This window comes from Pelophylax lessonae, assembly GCF_965119305.1.
Source record: "Pelophylax lessonae genome assembly, chromosome: 2".
NCBI lineage: Eukaryota > Metazoa > Chordata > Amphibia > Anura > Ranidae > Pelophylax > Pelophylax lessonae.
The window spans coordinates 720,246,581-720,272,530 of NC_138769.1; the positions used below are offsets into that span (position 1 = coordinate 720,246,581).

The following is a 25,950-nucleotide window of genomic DNA, read 5'->3' on the forward strand; positions in this document are numbered from 1 at the left end:
AAAAGTGCCTAGGGTTCTGGATCATGCCCCAGGGACTATGAATCAGGCAAAAAAAAGTTCTTAAAAATTGTCGTTTTTGATAGAGAGCCAATTATTGAAAAAATTTAAAAAAAAAAGAAAAAAAATAATAAAAAAAAAAGATTTCTTTGGATTTAGTGTCTGGGGGGTCTAAAAAGTGTACCTGTGAAGTTTCAGCTCTGTAGCATGTCCAGAACCATAAAAAAAAAGATCATGCAGAAGAGGAGGTCCCTGGGAGGTCCAATGCAGAGGAGGAGGTCCCTGGGAGGTTCCTTTGCAAATGTTGTAAAAAAAACACTCTGCTTTTCCATTGGTCACCTAAAACACCTGTTAAAAACACCCAAAAAAACGCCTGTAAAACGCTTGCAAACGCTTGCAAAAACGCCTATAAAAACGCCTGTAAAACGCCTGAAAAACGATAAACAAACGCCTGAAAAACGCCAACGCCTACATGTGAACGGAGCCTAAAGGTGAAACAATTTAGCACAGACTCAAAGCCTCCGATGTTTATATACAGTACATACTATACTAAACGCTCTCACAACATTAGCAATAAAACAGATGTGACAAAAAAATTTCTGCTATAAAAGTTTTGGCGCCCATTAAAATTTAATTTTTACTTATAGGTAAGCCAAATATTAAGGCTTACCTATAGGTACCTATATATAGGTAAATATCTCCTCAACATGCATGGTTTAGGAGAGATTTACTATGCATGCAGCCAGTGACATCACTGGTGCATGCACTCTGAAGAGGAACAGCCACCCGTGCCATTCTTTTAGCGCCCTGCGTTGTGAACAGTAGCTCCCGTGCGCAAGCTCGGGAGTGACGTCATGGTGGCTCCGGCCAGTCACAGAGCCAGGGCCTGTAAACCCACAAGTAAGATGGGTGAAGATGGACGCTGTCCCCAGCGATGACATTGCATTACTGGAAGGCTTCATTTTCACATAATGTGCTAGTATGCAATGCATACTAGCACAATTATGCCTTTGCCTTGCAGGTAGGGCAATAAAAACCAAAACGTGCAGCGGTATATAACCGTTTTAACCACTTGCCGACCGCCGCAAGTACATATACAGCGGCAGTCAGCCCCTCCTGGGCAAAGTGACTTATCAGTACGTCACTCGCCCGCGAGCCAATAGGGGGGCCCCGCTCGTTTACTGCCATCACCGCGCGAGTGACCGGCGGCTCCGATGTCCGCCAGTCACTCGCAATCTCCCGCTGGAGAGGGAGAAAGGCAGGCGGCTGATGTAAACAAAGCCGCCTGTCATTCTCCCTGGTGTAACTGCAGAGATCATACGATCTTGCTATGTAGGATCGTATGTCTCTGTGGTTACATCAAAAGCCACGCCCCCTTTACAGTTAGAAGAACGCCCCTAGGGACACACTTAACCCCTGGATCTCAAAGTTAACCCCTTCCCTGCCAGTGTCATTTTTACAGTAACAGTACATATGTATAGCACTGATTACTGTAGTAATGTCACTGGTACCCCCAAAAGTGTCAAAAATGTCAGTCAAGGGTCCGATCTGCCCGCCGCAATGTCGCAGTCCCGCAAAAAAAAAAAAAAAAAAAACGCAGATCGCCGCCATTACTAGTTACAAAAAAAAAAAAAAAAACAATAAATATGACATAAATCTTTCCTGTAGTTAGTAAACGCAATAACTTTTGCGAAAACCAATCAGAATACGCTTATTGCGATTTTTTCACCTAAAATATGTAGCAGGAAACAAATTGGCCTAAAATGTTAAAAAAATTTGATTTTTACATTTTTTGGGGGGAATTTCATATAAAAAAGATGTGAAAAATATTCTTATTTTTTCAAAATTGTCGCTCTTTTTTTGTTTATAACGCAAAAAAAAAAAAAAATTGCACAGGTGATCAAATACCACCAAAAGAAAGCTCTGTTTGTGGGGAAAAAAAGGACATCAATTTCATTTGGGTACAGCAGTGCCAAATCGCAAAATAGGCCCTGGTCTTTGAGCAGGAAAATCCTCCGGGGCTTAAGTGGTTAAGGTCAAAAACGTTCTGCCTTTAGAACCACTTTAGGTCCTCCAAGGAATGCAGGAGGGAATGCTTTCCTTTCTACCTCGACTGCTTCTACCTCCCTCCCCTCTCCTTCCCTCTCGGCCTCGTTCCAACTTCCTACCCCTCTTCCCCACCTACCTCCTATCCTACCTTGCACCCTCTACTCCCTTTCTGTATATCTGGGGGCTGTGCCTACTTTCTAATCTCTTCTCACTGCCCCGTCCTGTTCAGCCACCCCCCCCCCCCCCCCCCGTCTTCACCTCGTCTCACAATATCCCTTTCTTTCACCCTGCGCTGATCTCGCTCTACTACCTCTTATGGATCCCGTGCGGGTGACTACGCTCAATGTCAAGGGGCTGAATGTTCCCGAGAAGCGATGTATGCTCCTGGGTGAGCTGCGCCATCTTCGAGCGGACGTCGCTTTCATCCAAAAAACCCACTTTAGGGTGGGAGGTCTACCCCTCCTTCAGAACAGATTCTACCCGTTCGTGTACCACGCTGCCAATTCCGAATCCAAGTCTAGGGGGGTGTCCATCTTGATCTCGAGTCGCCTCCCCTGGACCCTCCTGGACCGCAGGGAGGATCCGGGGGGCAGATTTCTGTATCTGAAGGGCCGCCTGGGGGAGGTTGGAGTCACCCTTGCCACCATCTATGCCCCTAATTCCCACCAATTTGACCTCTCTACTGGACTTTGCAGAAGGCAAACTTCTTCTGGGTGGTGACTGCAATGTCCCGATTGACCCGTCTCTGGATACCTCCACGGGCACCTCTTCGACTCCCAGGGGTGTTCGCCGGCAGGTCCAGGCCTTATTGCACGAACTTCAACTCATTGATGCGTTGCGAGTGCTACATGCGGGCGAACGGGACTATACGTTTTATTCTAGCCCGCACCGGGCGTATTCCCGAATCGACTTGTTCCTTGTTCCACACCGCCTACTCCAGTCTACTGTGGGAGTGGAGATAGGCTATATAACATGGTTGGACCATGCCCCGGTCACCCTGACGATCAACATCAGTGGTGCAAACAGGGAATGCGATTGGCACTGGCGGCTTAATGAGAGCTTCCTCCAGGACCCCGAGGTGTTGGCCGATGTCACCCAACAGCTACAGACATACTTTCAGTTGAACACTACCCAGTATAGTGATCCTGGAGTGATCTGGGAAGCTCACAAGTCTGTGATCAGAGGAGTTATGATCAGTCACGGAGCTCGCCATAAGAGGGAGAGAGAGGGGCGGTTGGATAAACTGCTCGCAGAAGTGACCACCCTGGAGAGCCGCCACAAGAGGGACCTGGACCCGGATGACGGAGCTGCTCTGACACGTCTTCGGGACCAGATAGCGGACCTACTGCGTTACCGTGCCAAAGCAGCACTCCAGCGTTGTCGGAAGATCTCGTATGAGTCTGGGGACAAGTGCGGTAAGGTCTTGGCTCGAACTCTGCGAGCCCAACAGGCGGCCTCCTATGTCCCGTTTCTCGTGGATCCCGGAGGTGTCAAGGTGCACCTCCCCAAGGAAATCTCTCGCCGGTTTGGAGCCTTTTACTCTATCCTTTACGGCTTCCTCAGCAGCAGTCACAGTTGACCTCTGTGTCCTCTTACTTGGACTCGGTGGTATTGCCTCGCCTTCCAACTCCCCCCTGGACCGGGGGGAGTTGGAAGCTCCACTTACCCAGGGAGAACTTGCCACGGTCATTGCCTCGCAGTGGCGGCTGGTGCTCAAAATTTTTGGGGGGCGCAAAAAGAAAAATGTAATAGGTATTGCTTTGCGTCAAAAAACGCAGTAAAAAATTGGTGACTTTGAAGTCATTGTACAGGCATGGCACAGGTGATGGTACAGGAGATGGTATAGGCATGGCACAGATATGGTATAGGCATGTCACAGGTCATGGTACAGGAGATGGTATATGCCCCCTTTCAATGCAGAGACCAGCGTACATGCCCCCTTCAATGCAGTGACCAGCGTACATGCCCCCTTCAATGCAGAGACCAGCGTACATGCCCCCTTCAATGCAGAGACCAGCGTACATGCCCCCTTTCAATGCAGAGACCAGCGTACATGCCCCCTTTCAATGCAGAGACCAGTGTGCGTGCCCCCTTTAATGCAGAGATCAGCATGCTGCCCCCTTCAATGCAATGAACACTGTGCTGTGCCCCCTTCAATCCAATGAACACTGTGCTATGCCCCCTTCAATGCAATAAACACTGTGCTGTGCCCCCTTCAATGCAATAACCACTGTGCCCCCTTCAATGCAATGAACACTGTGCTGTGACCCCTTCAATGCAATGAACACTGTGCTGTGCCCCCACAATGCAGAGTTCAGCGTGCATGCCCCCTTCAATGCAACTGTGCTGTGCCCCCTTCAATGCAATGAACAATGTGCTGTGCCCCCTTCAATGCAATAAACACTGTGCTGTGCCCCCTTCAATGCAATAAACACTGTTCTGTGCCCCCTTCAATGCAATGAACACTGCTGTGCCCCCACAATGCAGAGTTCAGCGTGCATGCCCCCTTCAATGCAACTGAGCTGTGCCCCCACAATGCAGAGTTCAGCATGCATGCCCCCTTCAATGCAACTGAGCTGTGCCCCCTTCAATGCAATGAACAAGGTGCTGTGCCCCCTTCAATGCAATAAACAATGTGCTGTGCCCCCTTCAATGCAATAAACATTGTGCTGTGCCCCCTTCAATGCAACACCGTGCTGTGCCCCCTTCAATGCAACACCGTGCTGTGCCCCCTTCAATGCAATAAACACTGTTCTGTGCCCCCTTCAATGCAATAAACACTGTTCTGTGCCCCCTTCAATGCAATGAACACTGTGCTGTGCCCCCACAATGCAGAGTTCAGCGTTCGTGTCCTCTTCAATGCAATGAACACTGTTCCATGCCCCCATCAATGCAGAGTTCAGCGTGCGAGCCCCTTTTAATGCAGAGCGCCACAGCATTGTCCCCAGTCACTGCAGAGCACCACAGCATTGTCCCCAATGATTGCAGAGTGCCCACAGCATTGTCCCCCCAATGATTGCAGAGTGCCCACAGCATTGTACCCCAATGATTGCAGAGTGCCACAGCATTGTCCCCCAATGATTGCAGAGTGCCACAGCATTGTACCCCAATGATTGCAGAGAGCCCACAGCATTGTACCCCAATGATTGCAGAGTGCCCACAGCATCGTACCCCAATGATTGCAGAGTGCCCACAGCATCGTCCCCCAATGATTGTAGAGTGTCCACTGCATCGTCCCCCAATGATTGCAGAGTGCCCACAGCATCGTCCCCCAATGATTGCAGAGTGCCCACAGCATCGTCCCCCAATGATTGCAGAGTGCCACAGCATCGTCCCCCAATGATTGCAGAGTGCCCACAGCATTGTCCCCCAATGATTGCAGAGTGCCCACAGCATTGTACCCCAATGATTGCAGAGTGCCACAGCATTGTACCCCAATGATTGCAGAGTGCCACAGCATTGTACCCCAATGATTGCAGAGTGCCCACAGCATTGTACCCCAATGATTGCAGAGTGCCACAGCATTGTCCCCCAATGATTGCAGAGTGCCACAGCATTGTCCCCCAATGATTGCAGAGTGCCGCAGCATTGTACCCCAATGATTGCAGAGCGCCGCAGCATTGTACCCCAATGATTGCAGAGCGCCAAAGCATTGTACCCCAATGATTGCAGAGCGCCAAAGCATTGTACCCCAATAATTGCAGAGTGCCACAGAATTGTACCCCAATGATTGCAGAGTGCCCACACCATTGTACCCCAATGATTGCAGAGTGCACACAGCATTGTACCCCAATGATTGCAGAGTGCCCACAGCATTGTCCCCCAATCAATGCAGAGACCAGCGTGCATGCTCCCTTCAATCCAATGCACTTACCTGGCGGCGGCTTCTCCCCTCCTCGATACTTCGTCCTCTTCTGCGGCGGTGGGAAGGTGAGCGGCTTCTCCCTCTGCGGCGGGAACCGGCGGGAAGGTGAGCAGGGCGGTGACGGTGAGTGACTGACGCACGCACCGGCACCGCCCCCACTGCAATGTCCGCGATCGGATGTCCTGGATCACAGCCAGGATATCACGAAGGTGGGGGTGGCCAAGCACTCTTTCCTGCGCCCAGGTTACGCCCCCATAAGGCAGCCAATCGGCGCCTCTTCTGGGTCATAAACCCCACCCCCCCTTTAGCCACCACATAGGCCGGCGAACCGATTTTTTTTTTCATAACTTTATTCTTTTTGTCATTTTTTTTTCTTTTTTTTTTTTAGGGGGGGGCGGCGCCCTGGCGCCCCCTATGCACGGGCCGCCACTGTTGCCACAGGCGAAGAAGGGTGGGGCACCTGGTCCAGACAGCTTCACGGTCGCCTATTATCAGGCACTCTAGCCTCTCCTGATCCCTCCCATGCTCCAACTTTTTAATGCGGTAGGGGATACCTCTGCGTTTCGCGAGGAAGCCCTTAGCACCCACATCTCCGTTATTCCCAAAGAAGGGAAGGATCCCTCAGTTTGCGGTAGCTACCGCCCAATTTCGCTGCTTAATGCAGACTTAAAATTCTTCACCAAACTTCTGGCTCTTCGACTCCAATCACGTCTTCCGGACCTGGTTCATCTGGACCAAGTAGGCTTTGGCCCCACACGGGAAGCTAGGGACAACACCGTAAAGGTCATTAATTTGATCCATGCTGCCCAACGCTCTGCTGTCCCGACGATCTTTCTGAGCACCGACGCCGAAAAGGCGTTTGACAGAGTCGGTTGGTCCTATATGTTTGAAGTCCTGCGCCACTTTGGGCTTGGAAAGAGGATGATGTCCTGGATACAGAGTATTTACTCCACTCCCAGTGCGAGGGTGAAGGCGAATGGTGTTCTCTCGGACCTGATCCGCATCCTGAAAGGAACTCGCCAGGGCTATCCCCTTTCGCCGTTGCTCTTCGCGCTCTCTCTGGAACCCTTTTTGGCCAAGATCCGCTCGAACCTGGACATCTCGGGAGTTTCTGTGGGGTCGACCTCGTACAAGGTCTCGGCCTACGTGGACGACCTTCTCTTCTTCCTCTCCCAGCCCTTGATTTCCCTGCCTTGCCTCATGAAGGAATTTGAACTATTTGGCACACTTTCCAACCTAAAGATCAACTTCTCCAAGTCTGAGATCATGGGGGTAGCTTTGTCAACGGCCCTGCGAGATCTCCTGACCCACGATTTTCCCTTTAAGTGGGCATCCGTGGGTCTGCGCTATCTAGGCACCTGGCTTTCAACCAATCCTGCAGACTTGTTTCGCCTAAACTTCCCACCTCTTCTCGCAGCGATTCGAATACTGCTAGAGAGGTGGACGAGGGGACTTCACTCCTGGTTCGGACGTTGCAACATCCTAAAGATGACGGTACTGCCCAAGCTTTTATATCTCTTTCAAGCATTGCCTGTTTTTATACCGGCGACATTCTTTCAGAAGGTCGAATCCACCTTTACACACTTTGTTTGGGCTGGGGAGAGACCACAGCTGGCTCGCCGCTTTCTTGTGTTGCCCAAAAAATTTGGAGGGGTGGAGTTGCCGGACCCCCGTCGCTACTATCAGGCAGCTATGCTGATGCGGTGGATTGACTAGGCCCGACACGCTCACCTTAAACAATGGGCTACATTGGAGCTACACCTATTTCCACTTCTCCTGACCAGGGCCCCTCTGATCCCTCGGGATGTACCTGCCGCGGTGAGGATCCATCCCACCATCGGCCCGACGATTCGGACATGCTCTGCGGTAGTTCTTAGCAAGGGCCTTTCGGAGGGGCGATCCCCGCTGTCCCCAATTTTGGGTCACCCGAAGTTCCCCCCGGGTTGTGCGGGGGATAGATTTGGAGACCTCCGGCGTGAGGGCTCGTTTCAGGCGTCCCATTTTATCGAGGGTGGGGAGTGGCTGGACCTTTCCCGGCTGACCGCCACAGGGGGCAAGTTTCGTCCGTCTCGTTGGCAGGCACTGCAGCTTCTCCATTTTCTCAGGGGGTTGGGCCCCCCTTCACGGTTTGTGAGAGACTTGTCGCCATTCGAGATTTTTCTGACCACCCAGGGCCACATGCCTCATGCTCTTTCCCAACTGTATGCCCTCCTCTCGCTCCCCCCTGAGGATTTTGTTTTCCCGGGAATCCTTAAGTGGGAGGGAGAACTCCACAAGATGTTTTCTGAAACCCAGAGACGTAATATCCTCCGGTTCTCCCTTAAATCTTCTATATGCACCCGCATCCAGCAATCTAATTACAAGATTCTTACCCATTGGTATAACTCCCCGGTTAGACTCCGTCATATTTTCCCGGAGGCATCTGACAGATGCTGGCGCTGCCAACAGGATGTGGGCACCTTGTCCCACATTTTTTTGGAGCGGTCCTCCGGGTTTTCTGGACTGAAGTACGCAGGATTTCCCAACTAATGACCGAGTATATTATCCCAGATGACCCAGCATTCTTTCTACTACACTGCTCTGGGATGGCTCCGAAGCGCTACAAACGATCTGTGCTCCGACATCTCACAGATGCGGCTAAGTCCCGTATTAGCCTCTGCTGGAAAAGTACGACCCCCCCCCCCCCCCCAACGATCTCCCTCTGGTTGCGCAGAGTTAAATGGATTCATGACCTGGAAGACCTGGTGCTCTCCGCGCAGGGTAGATGAGAGCAATACTCTAAAACATGGGCATGTTGGAACTTTTTTATTCTTTCAGATGAGGGACAGACTCTGAGCGCCTCTCCCCGATCGGGCACCACCTGACTGGGGACAGGGTCACCCGCACGGGTTACTTGTAACCTCTCTTTTTCACCGCTACCCGTCACCCCCCTTCCCTTTACATTCGCCCCCTCCTGGCCTCTTCTTCTTCCATGCTCCATTCCCACTTCTCTTCCCCTATTTTCTTACCAGTCTCTCACCCCCCTTGCCTCATATCCCCTCTTTACACACACAGCTACTCCACCTCACTCCACCTTAAGCGTATAAATCCAATGGTTCTGACTTTTAGTAAACGCGCTCCTCTGCCTCTTCTGCTGCTTTTCGCTACCATACTGCAGTGATGCCCTGTACTTAGACTCCTTAACCTCTACGTCTTGCATTCGTATCTATGATGAATCTCTCAGTTCCCTGACATTTATACTTAATGCATGCACTTTATTGCGGTTTCTGCTGATGTGCGCTACCTCTGTTTATACGCATTTTGTATACTGTATTTTCTTTAATATTTCAGTTGAATTTGAAAAAAAAAAAAAAAAAAAAAAACATACTCCACCTAAAAAATCCCATAATTAGCTGTTGATCCTGCCAGTAAATTATACCTCACACAGCTTCATGGGAAAGAAGGTAAGTATTTGAACAGGTGGGCTGCACTTAGGGGAATGGATCAAAGTACTACAGGCGGTCCCCGGGTTACAAACATCTGACTTACAAACGACTCCTACTGACAGAGAGACAACAGGAAGTGAGGAGAAATCTCACTCCTGTAAGAGTACTCATGGGAAAAAAGGTGTCTCCACTGAAGCTTTATCACCAATCCTTGTTTCCACAACAACCCAAAATTTTCAAAATCCAATTGTCATAGGGACAGAAAGTGAGGTGACATCTGAACGGGGGCATAAACAGCAAAACAAATGTTACAGGGGTGGTAACCCTACCCTATGCTATCCAAAAAAACGTAAAAATTATTATTTTGACTGGAGCTACACCGAAAAAATGTATCTGTTCTGACTAACATACAAATTCAACTTAACAAACCTACAGACCCCATCTTGTTTGAAACCCAGGCACCGCCTGTATTGTACTAAAGATGCAGTTGTCTTTTAAAGCAACCTACAGGATGAGTAGAGAATGTCAGCAATACGATGATGCTCATCATTCATACTTCATCAAGCAGACAGGTGACAATAGAAGCTAAAAAGCTGTAGTCATGAAGTGGTGGTTCCCTGCCTCCTGTGGGAATACATGGTGGCTGTACAGCATTATATAAGCAGTTGGCAGGAGAGATGGGGGGTTGCAAAATGTGGTGCAGCTCTCCATAGAAACCAATCAGCTTCCAGTTTTTTTTCTCAAAGCTTAAATCGGAGTTCCAGCCCTTTTCGTGTTTATTCAAAGTCAGCAGCTACAAAAAGTGTAGCTGCTGACTTTTTACTAAACACACAACACTTACCTGTCCCATGGTCCAGAGATGCGGCCGGAGGAAGCCTCGGTTCTCTCCATCTTCTCCCCGCGGCGCCGGGCATCTATGGTGTGGGCAACCGGCTGTGACAGCTTTCGGCTTCACAGCCGGGTGCGCACTGCGTATGCGCGAGTCGCGCTGCGCGTGCTGAATGGACAGGCAATCTTCTGGGAACTGACGTTTCCCAGAAGATTTCAGGGTGGGAGGGGCAGAGGAGAACTCCTGCCCAAGCCACCTAGGCAGCGCAAGCGGAAGTGGGAGCGGGCAACTGTCAAATCTAGGTACCCGCTCCCCCCAAAAAAAAAACAACATGCCAAATGTGGCATGTCAGGGCCACTTAAAGTGGAAGTTCCACTTTTGAGTGTAACTCCGCTTTAACTGAACACGTTGAAATTAAGAAGCGGATTGGTTAACATGCAGAGCTGCACCAGATTTAGCATTTTCCAGTTTTAGTAAATCAACCCCATGGTGTTTCAACTTTTTGCATTTAGCAGCATGACTACAGTCCCCTTTCACCCTAGACAACGTAAAGCTGCTTTTCCTCTTAGCGATACTTACCCTCGAGTAGTTCTAGCTGTCACAAGGAGCTGGAGGGCGTTTGCCTGCAGCCTCATGTGATGTATAATGGCTACCTGGCGGTTCTCCAAGCCGCTGTACATGAACTCCATCTTGTACGTTTCTTCCAAGATCTGAAAGGAAATTAAGCATTATCAAGCCCAGGTAAAGGAGTCGGATTCCTACCTGTCATTCACACTTCTCCCCCTCACCCCCTCATACATTATACTCCCACAAGAGCCTGTAAGAATGTAAAAATGTGATGGTCAAATCAATTATTAAAGTAAACCTGTGAGTCTAGGTCCTGCCGACACAAGGTGCCACTGTTATCTTTATTAGCAAGAAAACCCTCTTCTGTTTTCCACTCTGATACTCTTCACTGTTTTACTAAGGCCCCAATGTCGCCATCCCTTCGCTAAGCTCCACCCACCTGAAGTCTTCTTATCCGGTGAATGATCCATTGAAAGGCAAAGTGCCGTTCTTACTGGATATGGAACCGATATCCCAAGGGGACTTCACAAGTCAGGAAATTCAATGCCTTAAAGTGAAAATCCAGCTTCCACCTAACTGTTCTATTTGTATATACAGTCCGGTCCATGAATATTGGGACATCAACACAATTCTAATCTTTTTGGCTCTATACACCACCACAATGGATTTGAACTGAAACAAACAAGATGTGCTTTAACTGCAGACTTTCAGCTTTAATTTGAGGGTATTTACATCCAAATCAGGTGAAAGGTGTAGGAATTACCACAGTTTGTATATGTGCCTCCCACTTTTTAAGGGACTAAAAGTAATGGGACAATTGGCTACGCAGTTGTTCCATGGCCAGGTGTGTGTTATTCCCTCATTATCCCATTTACAAGGAGCAGATAAAAGGTCCAGAGTTCATTTCAAGTGTGCTATTTGCATTTGGAATCTGTTGCTATCAACTCTCAATATGAGACCCAAAGAGCTGTCACTATCAGTGAAGCAAGCCATCATTAGGCTAAAAAAACAAAAACAAACCCATCAGAGAGATAGTAAAAACATTAGGTGTGGCCAAATCAACTGTTTGGAACATCCTTAAAAAGAAAGAACCGGTGAACTCAGTAACCCCAAAAGACCACAGAAAACAACTGTGGTGGATGACCGAAGAATTATTTCCCTGGTGAAGAAAACACCCTTCACAACAGTTGGCCAGATCAAGATCACTCTCCAGGAGGTAGGTGTATGTGTGCCAGATCAAGAACACTCTCCAGGAGGTAGGTGTATGTGTGTCAAAGTCAACAATCAAGAGAAGACTTCACCAGAGTGAATACAGAGGGTTCACCACAAGATGTAAACCATTGGTGAGCCTCAAAAACAAGAAGGCCAGATTAGAGTTTGCCAAACAACATCTAAAAAAGCCTTCACAGTTCTGGAACAACATCCTATGGATAGATGAGACCAAGATCAACTTGTACCAGAGTGATGGGAAGAGAAGAGTTTGGAGAAGGAAAGGAACTGCTCATGATCCAAAGCATACCACCTCATCAGTGAAGGTAGTGTCATGGCGTGGGCATGTATGGCTGCCAATGGAACTGGTTCTCTTGTATTTATTGATGTGACTGCTGACAAAAGCAGCAGGATGAATTCTGAGGTGTTTCGGGCAATATTATCTGCTCATATTCAGCCAAATGCTTCAGAACTTATAGGACGGCCCTTCACAGTGCAGATGGACAATGACCCGAAGCATACTGCGAAAGCAACCACAGAGTTTTTTAAGGGAAAGAAGTGGAATGTTATGCAATGGCCAAGTCAATCACCTGAACTGAATCCGATTGAGCATGCATTTCACATGCATTTCACTTGCTGAAGACAAAACTGAAGGGAAAATGCCCCAAGAACAAGCAGGAACTGAAGACAGTTGCAGTAGAGGCCTGGCAGAGCATCACCAGGGATGAAACCCAGCGTCTGGTGAGGTCTATGCGTTCCAGACTTAACCTCCTTGGCGGTGATCCCGAGTGTGACTCGGGGTTAACTTTTACTATCAGGAGCGGTAACCCCGAGTCACGCTCGGGGTAGTATTGCAGAGTGCCAGCGGAGCCCCCTTAGCTGCCAGTGAAGTCCACTTACCTTGTCCCGGTGATCCAGCGATGTCCTTCGCTCTGATCGCCTGCTGACCGGCGTCTGACTTCCTGGTTTTGTTCCCTGCGAGCAGAGGCTGCGCACGGGAGCGGAACTGGGCAGGAATTTCAAAAGTGTAAAAAAAAAATAAAAGAGGTGATACAATGTAATCTGAGAGGATTACACTGTATTACCTCAGATTACCTCAGATCTGACATTAGATACATTACAGTGCCCCTTGCCTGACATTATACTGTCATTTGTGCCCAAAAAAATATATATATGGCGCAAAAAAGCGCCACTTTACTAAAGCGATTTTGGACCAGTTGAATGACAGCGACACGGAGGTGCTCGCAGAACTGAGCGATAGCGAGTCGTGGGGTGATTTGTCATCCGACACTGATCTGGCAAGTGACAACAGCGATGATCCTGCACCTGACCTCAGCGATGTGCGCACTTGGTGCGCTATTGACTGCTAAGCAGACCAGGTAGCGCCCCCAAGATTCCCGTTCACTGGATCACCTGGGATGAAGATAGATGTCGAGCGTGATAATCCTCTGGCATACCTGCAAATTGTCACGGAGACGATTTGCTACCAAGAGCAGCAATCCGCTACGCTGCAAGCCAGGTTTTCCAAAAGCAGAAAGTGGGAACCGGTGACGAAAAATGACATCTGGCAGTTTCTGGGACTCATCATTCTTCAGGGGTTGGTGGGGAAACCGTTCCAGAAATGGTACTGGACCACCAACAAGTTACTGGCCACTCCATTTTTTGGCACTGTGATGTCTGAATACTGTTTTTCCCTGATTATGAAGTATTTCCACTTCACAATGAGGAGTTTGATGAGGCCACGCATAATGCGCCCAAACTAAAAAAAATCTGGGAGGTATGACAAATTATTGTGGCCAATTTCCAGTGGACCTACGTGCCAGAAAGGGACTTCAGCGTGGATGAAAGTTTGATGGCCTACAAGGGACGCCTAAGCTGGATACAGTACATGGCATCCAAAAGAGCGCAGTTTGGCATCAAATCCTACATGCTCTGCGAGTCATCCACTGGGTACATCTGGAATTCGGTAATTTACACCGGTAAAGGCACGAAGTTCAACCCCAGGTACAGCGGCTATGGGATGGCCACATCATCTGTCCTTACACTTCTGGAGCCATTGCTGAACCAGGGATATTGTGTGACCACGGACAATTTCTACACGTCCCCGGAACTATATGAGGTTTTGCTACAAAACAAAACTGACGCATATGGTACCGTTAGGCCTAACCGACGAGACATGCCATCTAAATTTGCCAAAAAAAAAAAAAACTAAAAACCAGAGAAATGGTTGCCTTGCAGAAGGGTAAGATGATGGCAATGCGATGGTGAGACAAGAAGGACGTGTGTCTCATGAGCACTGTGCACAATACCTCCACTGCCATGGTCAACACAAAAAGTGGGAAAGATGTGCTGAAGCCACAAGTTGTGATAGACTATAACAAAACAATGGGAGGTGTCGACAGAGCCGATCAGGCAATGACATTTTATCCGGCTATGCGCAAACAGCAAAAAAATATTATAAGAAAATATTCAGACATCTTCTGGAAGAATGCCTTTGGAATGCATATATCCTGCACAGAGCAAAGAGTGACAAGCCTCTTGTTCATTCTGAGTTTGTCTGGAAGGTGGCTGAGCGGATTTTTGTCAAGCACCAAACGCCATCAGTAGTTGTAAATAGACCTGGATGTCGCGCTGTTGACGTTGTCAACCCAGAACGCCTGACCGGTCGTCAGTCACTTTGCAGACTATATCCCGCAAACCGCAAAAAAGGCAGCACCTACCAGGATGTGCATAGTTTGCTGCTCAAAGAGAGATGGCAATGGAAAGAAAGTCAGAAAAGAAACCAGGTTCCATTGTCCTGATTGTGACGTTGGACTTTGTGCAGTTCCATGTTTCAAAATGTATCACACTCAGGATGTTTATTGAATTTTCTTTGTTTGACAAATCTCATTATTTATTACATTATTGAATAAAATTATATTATTTATTAGTTTATAATTCATGATTTTGTGTTTCAAACTTTATCACATCTGGGATGTCTACTAGAGTCTTGTTTGGTCAGGTTTAAGTCAGTAATTACTAAGAATTGTAGGCCTATAATACAGAACACCAAATTTCCATGCAAAAAAAATTGTACCGCTTTTGGTACAAAATTCCAGACATAATCATACCGCCAGGGAGGTTAAGGCTGTAATTGACTGCAAAGGATTTGCAACCAAGTATTAAAGAGTGAAAGTTTGATTTATGATGGTTAATCTGTCCCATTACTTTTGGTCCCTTAAAAAGTGGGAGGCACATATACAAACTGTTGTAATTCCTACACCGTTCACCTGATTTGGAAAGTCTGCAGTTAAAGCGCATCTTGATTGTTTCATTTCAAATCCATTGTGGTGGTGTATAGAGCCACAAAGATTAGAATTGTGTCGATGTCCCAATATTTATGGACCTGACTGTATGTATTAAAGCAAACCTGTGCATTGACTTTTGGAGAAAACAGTAATTTTGCTTTATTAACCCCTCCCCAGCAGAATATAATTTCCTTTGTAACCCTCCTCCTATTCAGCGCTGGAGGCCGGTGGAAATACCCAATATGGAAATATGTGCAACTAGGCCAGTCACTGCTTTCACCTAGGGAGTCCATTGTCCTGTAAAACCTACATCTTCGGCAGCTTGTAGTTTTATATAGGACTCTCCTTTGGTTTACAGTTGGAGAATAAGAAGTGTAGATGTAGAAATTAAAGTGGGATTAAACGCTTATACATTAATTTTATCTATAGGTAAGCCTATAACCAGGCTTACTTATAGGTACTTATAGGTGCTTACAGTAATCCTTTGCAGTCAATTACAGCCTGAAGTCTGGAACGCATAGAAATCACCAGACGTTGGGTTTCATCCCTGGTGATGCTCTGCCAGGCCTCTACTGCAACTGTCTTCAGTTCCTGCTTGTTCTTGGGGCATTTTCCCTTCAGTTTTGTCTTCAGCAAGTGAAATGCATGCTCAATCAGATTCAGGTCAGGTGATTGACTTGGCCATTGCATAACATTCCACTTCTTTCCCTTAAAAAACTCTTTGGTTGCTTTTACAGTATACTTCGGGTCATTGTCCATCTGCACTGTGAAGCGCAGTCCAATGAGTTCTGAAGTATTTGGCTGAATATGAGCAGATAATATTGCACGAAACACTTCAGAATTCATCCTGCTGCTTTTGTCAGCAGTCACATCATCAATAAATACAAGAGAACCAGTTCCATTGGCAGCCATACATGCCCACGCCATGACACTACCACCACCATGCTTCACTGATGAGGTGGTGTGCTTTGGATCATGAGCAGTTCCTTTCCTTCTCCAAACTCTTCTCTTCCCATCACTCTGGTACAAGTTGATCTTGGTCTCATCGGTCCATAGGACGTTGTTCCAGAACTGTGAAGGCATTTTTAGATGTTGTTTGGCAAACTCAAATCTGGCCTTCCTGTTTTTGAGGCTCACCAATGGTTACATCTTGTGGTGAACCCTCTGTATTCACTCTGGTGAAGTCTTCTCTTGATTGTTGACTTTGACACACATACACCTACCTCCTGGAGAGTGTTCTTGATCTGGCCAACTGTTGTGAAGGGTGTTTTCTTCACCAGGGAAAGAATTCTTCGGTCATCCACCACAGTTGTTTTCCATGGTCTTCCGGGTCTTTTGGTGTTGCTGAGCTCACCGGAGCGTTCTTTCTTTTTTAAGGATGTTTTAAACAGTTGATTTGGCCACACCTAATGTTTTTGCTATCTCTCTGATGGGTTGGTTTTGTTTTTTCAGCCTAATGATGGCTTGCTTCACTGATAGTAACAGCTGTTTGGAGCTCATATTGAGAGTTGACAGCAACAGATTCCAAATGCAAATAGCACACTTTAAAGCGGAGTTCCACCCTGGAATACTTTTTTTTAATAAAAATACCCCCGGGACAGTCAGGGCTAGTGCGTTCCACAATGGCTAGCCTCTGATCTGTCCCGGGTTGCACTTACCTTTTAGGACAAATACTTACCTTGAAAAAGTATTGGTCAGCGCTGCCATCTCAGGTGTGGGCAGCTTGAAGCCAGCGCGATCCTCTTCTGCGTCCTCTTCCGTCTGCTTCGGTCCCACGATGCACTGCACCGACCCCGCCGTCACTTCCGGTGCGCGCGCGTCATCCCTCCACAGCTTCTGGGCATGCCCAGAAGCTGTTAAAAAGGGAATGACACGCGCGCCATGGAACTGACGTCGGGGCCGGTGCAGGCGCAATGATTCCTGGGTGCGATGACGTTCAGCTCCTAGGAATCATTGCAAAGCCAGGAAGTGACGACGGGCCGTGGCCGCCGAGGGGAGGAAGAAGGAAGTAAGGCAAGTATATTTTCTTCTCTACGAGGTAAGTAAAAAAAAAAAAAAAATGCGATTATCCATTTGTTTTTCAGGTGACCCGGAGCGAGAAGATGGAGGTAAGTATCATTTTAGGGTGGAACTCCACTTTAAATGAACTCTGGACCTTTTATCTGCTCCTTGTAAATGGGATAATGAGGGAATAACACACACCTGGCCATGGAACAGCTGAGCAGCCAATTGTCCCATTACTTTTGGTCCCTTAAAAAGTGGGAGGCACATATACAAACTGCTGTAATTCCTACACCTGTCACCTGATTTGGATGTAAATATCCTCAAATTAAAGCTGAAAGTCTGCAGTTAAAGCACAAAAAGATTATAATTCTGTCAATGTCCCAATATTTATGGACCTGACTGTACTATAGTGTCCCCTTCATACTAATATATATTTATTCATTCAACAACAGACCTCTATATGAATGAATAGGATTCAGAAACTTTACCTGTTTTGCAGCAGCTGCAGTCAGGGAATTCTGCTTCACATAAAGGGGAGCGGCCAGACTCCACAACTTCTCATTCAGTGCCTGAAAACAGCAAACAGTCATTTTTATGACAGAAGCTAGAGCAAGAAGGCATCAATAAACAAATCTTTATATCATCAGGCTGACATAAAATGGGGGTTCTGAATTTTTTTTTATACTCACCATAAAATCTGGTAGTTCATTGAAGGACACTAGACACTTCTTTGACATGTGGGTATTTTGCAGCCTACAAGAGGTTTCGACACCGAGCAAAAATAGGGTCAGCTCCCTCTAGTGGCTATATCCCTTGGCATGCACAGAAGCTCAGCAGTGGCAAACAGTGAACCATAGGGAAGGGAAACGCATCCTTCTGAACAAAAAAACATCAACATTTCTGCAAACAGGCCAGCAACACAACGAGCACCCAAAAGGGGAGTTGTGCTCTTCAATGAGTTTCTGGAGAAAAGGTTTTACAGTGGGTACAGATATCCTATTTTTACCCAACATTTATTAACCACTTGCCCGTCGCTGTTTTACTGCGGCAAGCTGGCTCGCCTGTGCGAAATGACAAAGCTCTACGTTGGTCGCGCGCTTGTTGATAAGGGGCGAGCTGGCAGCGCGTTCCCGCCCCCCACTAAGCAAGGGGGATGCCGATGCATTAAGCCGGTGGCCGCGTTTGCCCCAGGCACCTGCGATCGCTCTCCCGCTAAGAGAGAGAAGGATTGTTTACTGTTGTAAACACAGCTGACCGTTCTCTCTGAAACGATCACAGAGTGCCTGTGATCCTTCTATATAGGAACACACATATCTATGATCATTTCACAAGCCCATCCCCCATACAGTTAGAATCACTCCCCTAGGCTCACATTTAACCCTTTGATCACCACTGTGTTAACCCCTTCCCTGACAGTGTCATTACAGTAACAATGCATATTTTTAGCACTGTAGTAGTTGTCACTGGTCCCCCCCAAAAGTGTAAAAAATGTCAGTTAGGTGTCCAATCTGTCCTCCGCAATCCCGCTAAAAATCGCAAATCGCCGCAATTACTAGTAAAAAAATAAACACATACAAATGACAAATATCTTTCCCTTAGTTTGTAGAAGCAATAACTTTTGCGCAAACCAATCAAAATACGCTTATTGCAATTTTCTTTTTTGCTAAAAATATGTCGCAGAAAACAAATTGGCCTAAAATGATGAAAAATGTTGATTTTTTATTTTTTTTTTTGGAATTAGCAGAATGTGAAAAGTATTGTTTTTTTTGTTTTTCTTTCAGAATTGTCGCTCTTTTTTTGTTTATAGTGCAAAAAATAAAAATTGCACAGTTGATCAAATACCACCAAAAGAAAGCTCTATTTGTGGGGGAAAAAAAAGACATCAATTTTATTTGGGTACAGCGTCGCACAACCGCGCAATTTTACGTTAGAATAACGCAGTGCCGAATCGCAAAAAATGGCCTGGTCATTAAGGGGGAAAATCTTTCCGGTCACGAAGTGGTAAAGGATATACGGCTCTATTCTTTAACCACTTCAGCTCCAGAAGGTTTTACCCCCTTAATGGCCATTTTTTTGCGATTCGGCACTGCGTTACTTTAACGAAAAATTGCGCGGCCCAGCGACGCTGTACCCAAATACAATTGATGTTCTTTTTTCCCCACAAATAGAGCTTTCTTTTGGTGGTATTTGATCACCTCTGCAGTTTTTAGATTTTGCGCTATAAACAAAAAAGAGCGACAACTTTGAAAAAACACCATATCTTTTACTTTCTGCTATAAAACATTCCCAATAAAAAAAATTTAAAAATCTAATTTTTTTTTTATCAGTTTAGGTCAATTTGTATTCTGCTACATATTTTTCGTAAAAAAAAAATCCCAAAAGTGTATTTTAATTTGTTTGAGCAAAAGTTACAGCATTTACAAACTACGGTATAAATTTTTGGAACTTTTATTTTTTTGTTTTTGATTAGTAATGGCGGCAATCAGCGTTTTTTTAGCAGGACTGCGACATTGCGGCGGACAGATTGGACACCTGACATTTTTGACACTTTTATGGGACGAGTGACATTAATACAGTAATCAGTGCTAAATATTATGAACTGCTACTGTATAAATGACACTGGCATGGAAAAGGTTAACACTGGGGGTGATCAAAGGGGTTAATGTGTGCCTAAATATGCTCACTGACTGTGTGTGTGGGGGAGGGGTTCTGTGACAGGCACAGAGAGATCGGGGTTGTAGCTTAGCTGAAACTCCTGATCTCTCCCTGCCTGTCTGACAGAAGACTCGCCTGCTTTGTTTACATAAGCAGGCAAGTCTTCTGTCAGTTTTTTCTGACGATCGCGGGAGGCCGGTGGCAATCACTGCAGCACCTCTTGGCTGCTCGCGCTTGCCGCCGAGACCACGTGCACAAAATCATGTAGTACTACGTGATTTTGCGCAGCCGAGCCACCCTGCTGCAGTAATACTATGGTGGGCAGTCGGCAAGAGGTTAATGTGTGAGATGATCAACAGCAGCCCTCAAAATGAAGCACGAGCGAGGACACCCAACAAGTTTAGAACCAGCAGAGCTCCAGGAGACGTCCTACCCTCTTCGGACACCGTGAAACTGAGCTTCTGTGCAGAGGTATTGCCACTAGAGGGGGCCATCACCTTCTTTGTTCTACATAGTGGTCATACAACTGTAGATATCAACTATAAATACATGTTTAAAATGATTGTAAAAATTAAAGTTTTATTCTTTAAAAATAACAAACATGTTACACTTACCTGTTCTGTGTAATGGTTTTGCACAAAGCTTCCCCGATCCTCCTCTTCTGGGATCTCCCACCGGTGCTCCTGGCTCCTCCCAATGCAGAGTGCCCTCATAGCAAGCAACTAGCTATGGAGGCACTCATGCGTGCTTGTTCCCAAGCCCTGCTCTGTGTGTCCATAAGACACAGAGAGCGGGGCTTAGCCCCGCCCCAAGCTCCCTACTCACTGGCTGTGATCGACAGCAGCGGCAGCCAATGGCCAATGAGGAGGTAGAGAGCTGGGTGAGCCATTGCTCTTGTGCACATTGCTGGTTTGAGGTCGGGCTCAGGTGAGTACAAGGGGGGGGGGGGGGATTGCATGCAGAAAGTGGTTACCCTAATGCATAGACTGCATTAAGGTCAAAAAACTTTCTGCCTTTAGAACCACTTTAGGTCCTCCAAGGAATGCTGGAGGGAAGACAAATTCCTGTATATAAACACCCACCAATATAAGACACACACCTTTATGAGAAGCAAGTGACAGCGCAGGTAAGTAGCCGAGAAATCTGCCTTCCCAGACAGATCAGACTGCAGCTCACCGATCCGCTGGAGATCCCTGTGGGGAAAATAAAAAAATATATATAATTTAGTACCAATAATACCCATACATACACACATTGCTATGACTGCTATGTGATACTGCAGCATGCCTGTAGAAAATTGGTCCAAGAATGGCATCCAGGAGATATGTACACTGAGGAGGATTCTCAGGATGATCTTCACATGCAATAAAACACATGTGAACAATGCTTGGAACAATAAACCTGCACAGGGGATAACTTATGCTGCACTTGCATTTCATGTTTAGATTGCGAGCTCTTGTGAACAGGGCCCTTTTAAAACTCATGTCTTGACTTGTATTGTAACTGTACGGTCTCTACTTTGTAAAGCACTGTGCATCTGTTATGTCACAAGATATTTCTTAAGCCCCATCCACACGGGCCAAATGCCAGGCTGACATTGGCCGCTTCAATAAGCAGGCACTCAGTGTAAGGCACTCTGTCTGGCAGAAGCCAGCTGTTTGGCCGGCTTCTATCAGACGAGCATGCTGGAAAACCAGCATCCAACCGACTCCCGATCAGCGCTCTCAACCAATGGCAAGAAAAGCAGATTCCCCACTAATTGGGACTATAACGACCTACATGCAAAGTCTAGAGCAGCCTTTTTCAACCAGGGTGCCGTGGCACCCTGGTGTGCCTCCTGGGTTCTTCAGGGGTGCTTTGGCAAAATGCCTAAAAATTGCAAAAAATTGCTACAGGTTTTTACAGAATTACAACCCTGGGCACCATGCGGATCAAGCCACTGGAACCCTGACAACCAATTACATCACTGGTTGATAAGGAGAACGACAGGTGTTTGCATAGCATCCTTGTTTACTCTTCCCGTCTTGATCAGCTCTGGCAGGGCCACTGATAGGGGGGGACCACCAGCCCTCTTGCAGGGGGCCCAAGCACACAGGGGGGCCCACACAGAGAGGGGGATTAGTGATGGACAACAAATACAGAAATTTTCCTCTAGCACCTGAATCTGATCTGTCCCCCTCCCTGCTATCAGCTTTTATCTGCTGAGAAAGACAGTTGTGCCTTCACTAATCCCCCTCCCTGTGTGGGCCCCCCTCCCAGCACTGTCTTTAATGTTATCTCTACTCAGGAGTTTATTTGTAACTTTGTTTCTATCTCTCTGTCTCTTTGATCACTGAGCTGCAACTGCCCAGCCTGTATATTTTTCTCATCTCATTTTTATTTAACATAGTTTTTTTTTAGATTTAGCAGGGATTATGCGAGTTATGTTATATTTGTGTCTGCCAATAGTGATTTTGTTGTAATTTTAGCTAAATATATCTTTAAAAATTTCTTGGGGGGCCCTGCCAGGTAGTCTGTACGGGGCCCTGCGATTTCTAACAGCAGTCCTGAGCTCTGAAGTCACATTGGCAAGTAGAAAAAGAGAAACTTAAGGGGGAGAGAAATGCTAGAATACTAGTCAGTACAAGTTTGCAATTGTGGAGGAATAAATCTCTTCTAATGTTAGATGGCCCATGTGTATGGATATTGCTGCTATATGTAAAACCATTCGTTTTGATTGTTTTTTTTTGGAATGGGGTGTCTCGAGATTTGTGCAAAATTTAAAAGGGTGCCGCAACTGAAAAAAGGTTGAGAAACACTGCTCTAGAGAGTAGATGTAGAAAAGTTTTATAAAAAGGTATACATTTTTATTAAATAGATAATAATAAAAGCATAAGTGATTTCAACAGCAAATAGAACATGGTTGTTCAAGCAGCAAAGGCATAAACATGTCTAATGCATAAATGCACACATGGACTTTCCATAAAAGATGGTGGCTCACATAAAATGGAAAAAATGTGCTACAAGGCAAGCAAATCCAATGCGTTTCAAAATAGTTAATTATTCCTTCGTCAGGAGTATCATGCGTCTTGTAATCACCTAGTTGCTTATAATGGAAGTCATTAGAGGCATAGAGAACAAGCACATATTTAAAACCAAAAGCGGGATGATCAGCAGCAGAGAGAGATAGAGGAGTAGATGGGAATTGCCATCCCAGGATCCCCCACAAGCAACAGTTTTTCCGACAAGACCAAACGGGCTCAAGGCAGGGTCAACACATGGGAATATATAGAATTGTAGAATTGGTCTGTATGCAGCAAATTAGTAAAGGAAAAGGTAGGGAAGAAATCCTGCTTGATGGTCACTCTCTGCAGCAGCGTGTAGACCAAACTGCCATCATTAAATGTTTGTCCATTCAACCAATGGCAGAAAGCGCTGATCGGAGTGTTCTGGCGGGGAGCCGTCCCCATGTCAGAACACAACAGCTCAGCAGGTGAGATCACTAAACTAACTTTGCATAGTTAGTACAGCGGCTCCGACTGGAGCTAAAAAAAAAAAAAAAATTTGTTCAACCCAGGCTTTATAGCCAGACAAGGAGATAGTGAAATGAGGTGAAACAAACACCATTTACCGGATAGTATATTCCAGAAGCTCCTGTGACCCCTGGGTCCCCAGATTCTGTAAGCTATGAACACGCTCCAAGCTGTTTTGTAGAAACTGCTGAGATGGATCCTCATGGGTGGAGCCAGGTTCTGCATCTGGAATCCAAGACCACTTCACTCCTGGCAGCTAAGGCAAAGACAAGTATATGAATTAAATGAAGCAGACCTGAGCACAGACATCATACGGCTTCTCTGTGACTGCACCTCAGAAGTGCAGCTCTGCAGGAGGTACAGTGGGGCGGATTTACTAAAACTGGAGTGTGCAAAATCTGGTGCAGCGCTGCATAGAAACAAATCAGCTCCCAGGTTTGTTGTCAAAGTTTAACCACTTTACCACCGGAGGATTTTGCGGTCTTACGTCCAGGCCACTTTTTGCGATTCGGCGCTGTGCGACTTTAACGGACAATTGCGCGGTCATGCGACGCCGTACCCAAATGAAATTGACGTCCTTTTTTCCCCACAAACAGAGCTTTCTTTTGGTGGTATTTGATCACCTGTGCGATTTTTACTTTTTGCGCTATAAACAAAAAAAGAGCGTTTATTTTGAAAAAACAACAATATTTTTAACATTTTTTTTATATGAAATTCCCCCCCCCCCCCAAAAAAAAAATGTAAAAATCAAATTTTTTTTTTAATTTTTGGCCAATTTGTTTTCTGCTACCTATGTTTGGTAAAAAAAAAAAATCGCAATAAGCATATTTTGATTGGTTTGCCCAAAAGTTATTGCGTTTACTAACTAAGGGAAAGATTTATGTCATTTTTGGTGTTTTTTTTTTAACGCGTAATGGCGGCGATCTGCGTTTTTTTTTTGCGGGACTGCGACATTGCGGCGGACAGATTGGACCCTTGACTGATATTTTTGACACTTTTGGGGGTACCAGTGACATTACTGCAGTAATCAGTGCTATATATATGCACTGTTACTGTAAAAATGACACCGGCAGGGAAGGGGTTAATTTTATTGGAGAGGGAGGGGTTAATGTATGCCTGGTGCTTACTGACATGTGGGGGGGGGGAGGTGACTGTGTGACACAAGGACAGATCGGATGTTCAGCTATGCTGAACACTCCGATCTGTCACTCCCTGTCACTTAGGAGATCCGCCCGCTCTGTTTACACAGGCGGGCGGATCTCCAAACTCGATTCCCCGACGATCGGGGAAGAGCGGCGGCGATCGCTCCTCCCCTGGCCCGACTCCCGCTGTGACTGAAAACAGCGGGAGCGCGCCTCCGGCGGCGCGCGAGCGCCGCCTACAGGGGGAGGAGTCCAGCGACGTAGACGGGATCGTGCCACATTGCCGCAGTAGCAGCAATGTGAGTGGTCCTAAGTGGTTAAATGAACAAGCTGAAGTTAGAAGCTGATTGGCTACCATGCACAGCTGCACCAGATTTTTCACCCTCCAGTTTTAGTAAATCAACCCCAATGCCTGCTTACAGATGTCAGGGTACACTGGGACTGAGAAATCCAGTTTTATGGGGGGGGGGGGGGGGGGCGCCACATGTTAAAAAGACACGATCATCACTTCTAAACGTGTGCATTTTATTACTGCTTTGAAAAAGAGAATTATCGTACTCTATTAGCCCCTCTAGTAAATCAACTTTTGCTATGTTGCCATGTTTGGGCACATTCACACGGCCGCATGGATGTGGACAGTTTGTTGCATTCAGAGGAAGCTAAATGCTGCCTCTGGACACAGCAACACTCTGTGCTATGGCTGCATGCAAACTGGCCAATTAGATGCAGCCAGTTTGCGTGCGGCCACAACTCAGCTGAAACGCCGTTTGCGTTCAGGGTCGATCAGAGGCTCTATTTACATGTAACAGCTCTGATGAGTGGTTACATGTGAACAGTGGCTGTGCTGGCCATTGATCTGCATGAAGTAAAATAATGACAGCAGGAGCAGCTGGTCACACAGAGTGTGCAGGCAGTGTTTAGTACGCTGCCAACGATCTACAAACCCACTCCAGCATCCGCCCCTGTCTGGCCATGAAAATGTAGCCTTAGCTGTGCCACCAATATCTTCCCAATCCAACACTTGGTGGCTGCGTCAGGGTCTTTAACCCCTTGCATCTGCCTGTACACAAATATGTGGCCACATACAGTGCTGTGAAAAACTATTTGCCCCCTTCCTGATTCTTTTTTTATTTTAAGCATATTTGTCATTCTTAAATGATTCAGATCAAACAAATTTTATTATTACACAAGATAGCCCAAGTAAATACAAAATGCAGTTTCTATTGTTATTATTTCACATAAGAATTTTGCAGCGCTCATAAACGTAAAATCCTAAAAGCGGAGTTCCACCCTAAAAATAAACTTTGCAGCATCAGTTAGCTTAAATTAATATTTTTTGTTTCACTTACCTTGTTTTTAATGAAAATACACTTACCTTCCTTCCTCTTCTTCCTTGTGCGGCCGCGGAC

At 46.5% G+C, this 25,950-nt stretch overlaps 1 protein-coding gene across 1 annotated transcript in view; it reads right to left on the bottom strand.

Moving 5' to 3' along the window:
* Positions 1–25,950, bottom strand: part of INTS4 (integrator complex subunit 4) — a 124,031-nt gene that overhangs the window by 19,612 nt on the left and 78,469 nt on the right. Inside the window, exons 15-18 of the mRNA XM_082245964.1 lie at positions 23,498–23,655; positions 20,987–21,080; positions 17,721–17,801; positions 10,745–10,875 (exon numbers count right to left, since the gene is read on the bottom strand). Coding sequence (XP_082102090.1) covers positions 10,745–10,875; positions 17,721–17,801; positions 20,987–21,080; positions 23,498–23,655 — 464 coding nt within the window. The remainder of the gene's footprint in view (positions 1–10,744; positions 10,876–17,720; positions 17,802–20,986; positions 21,081–23,497; positions 23,656–25,950) is intronic.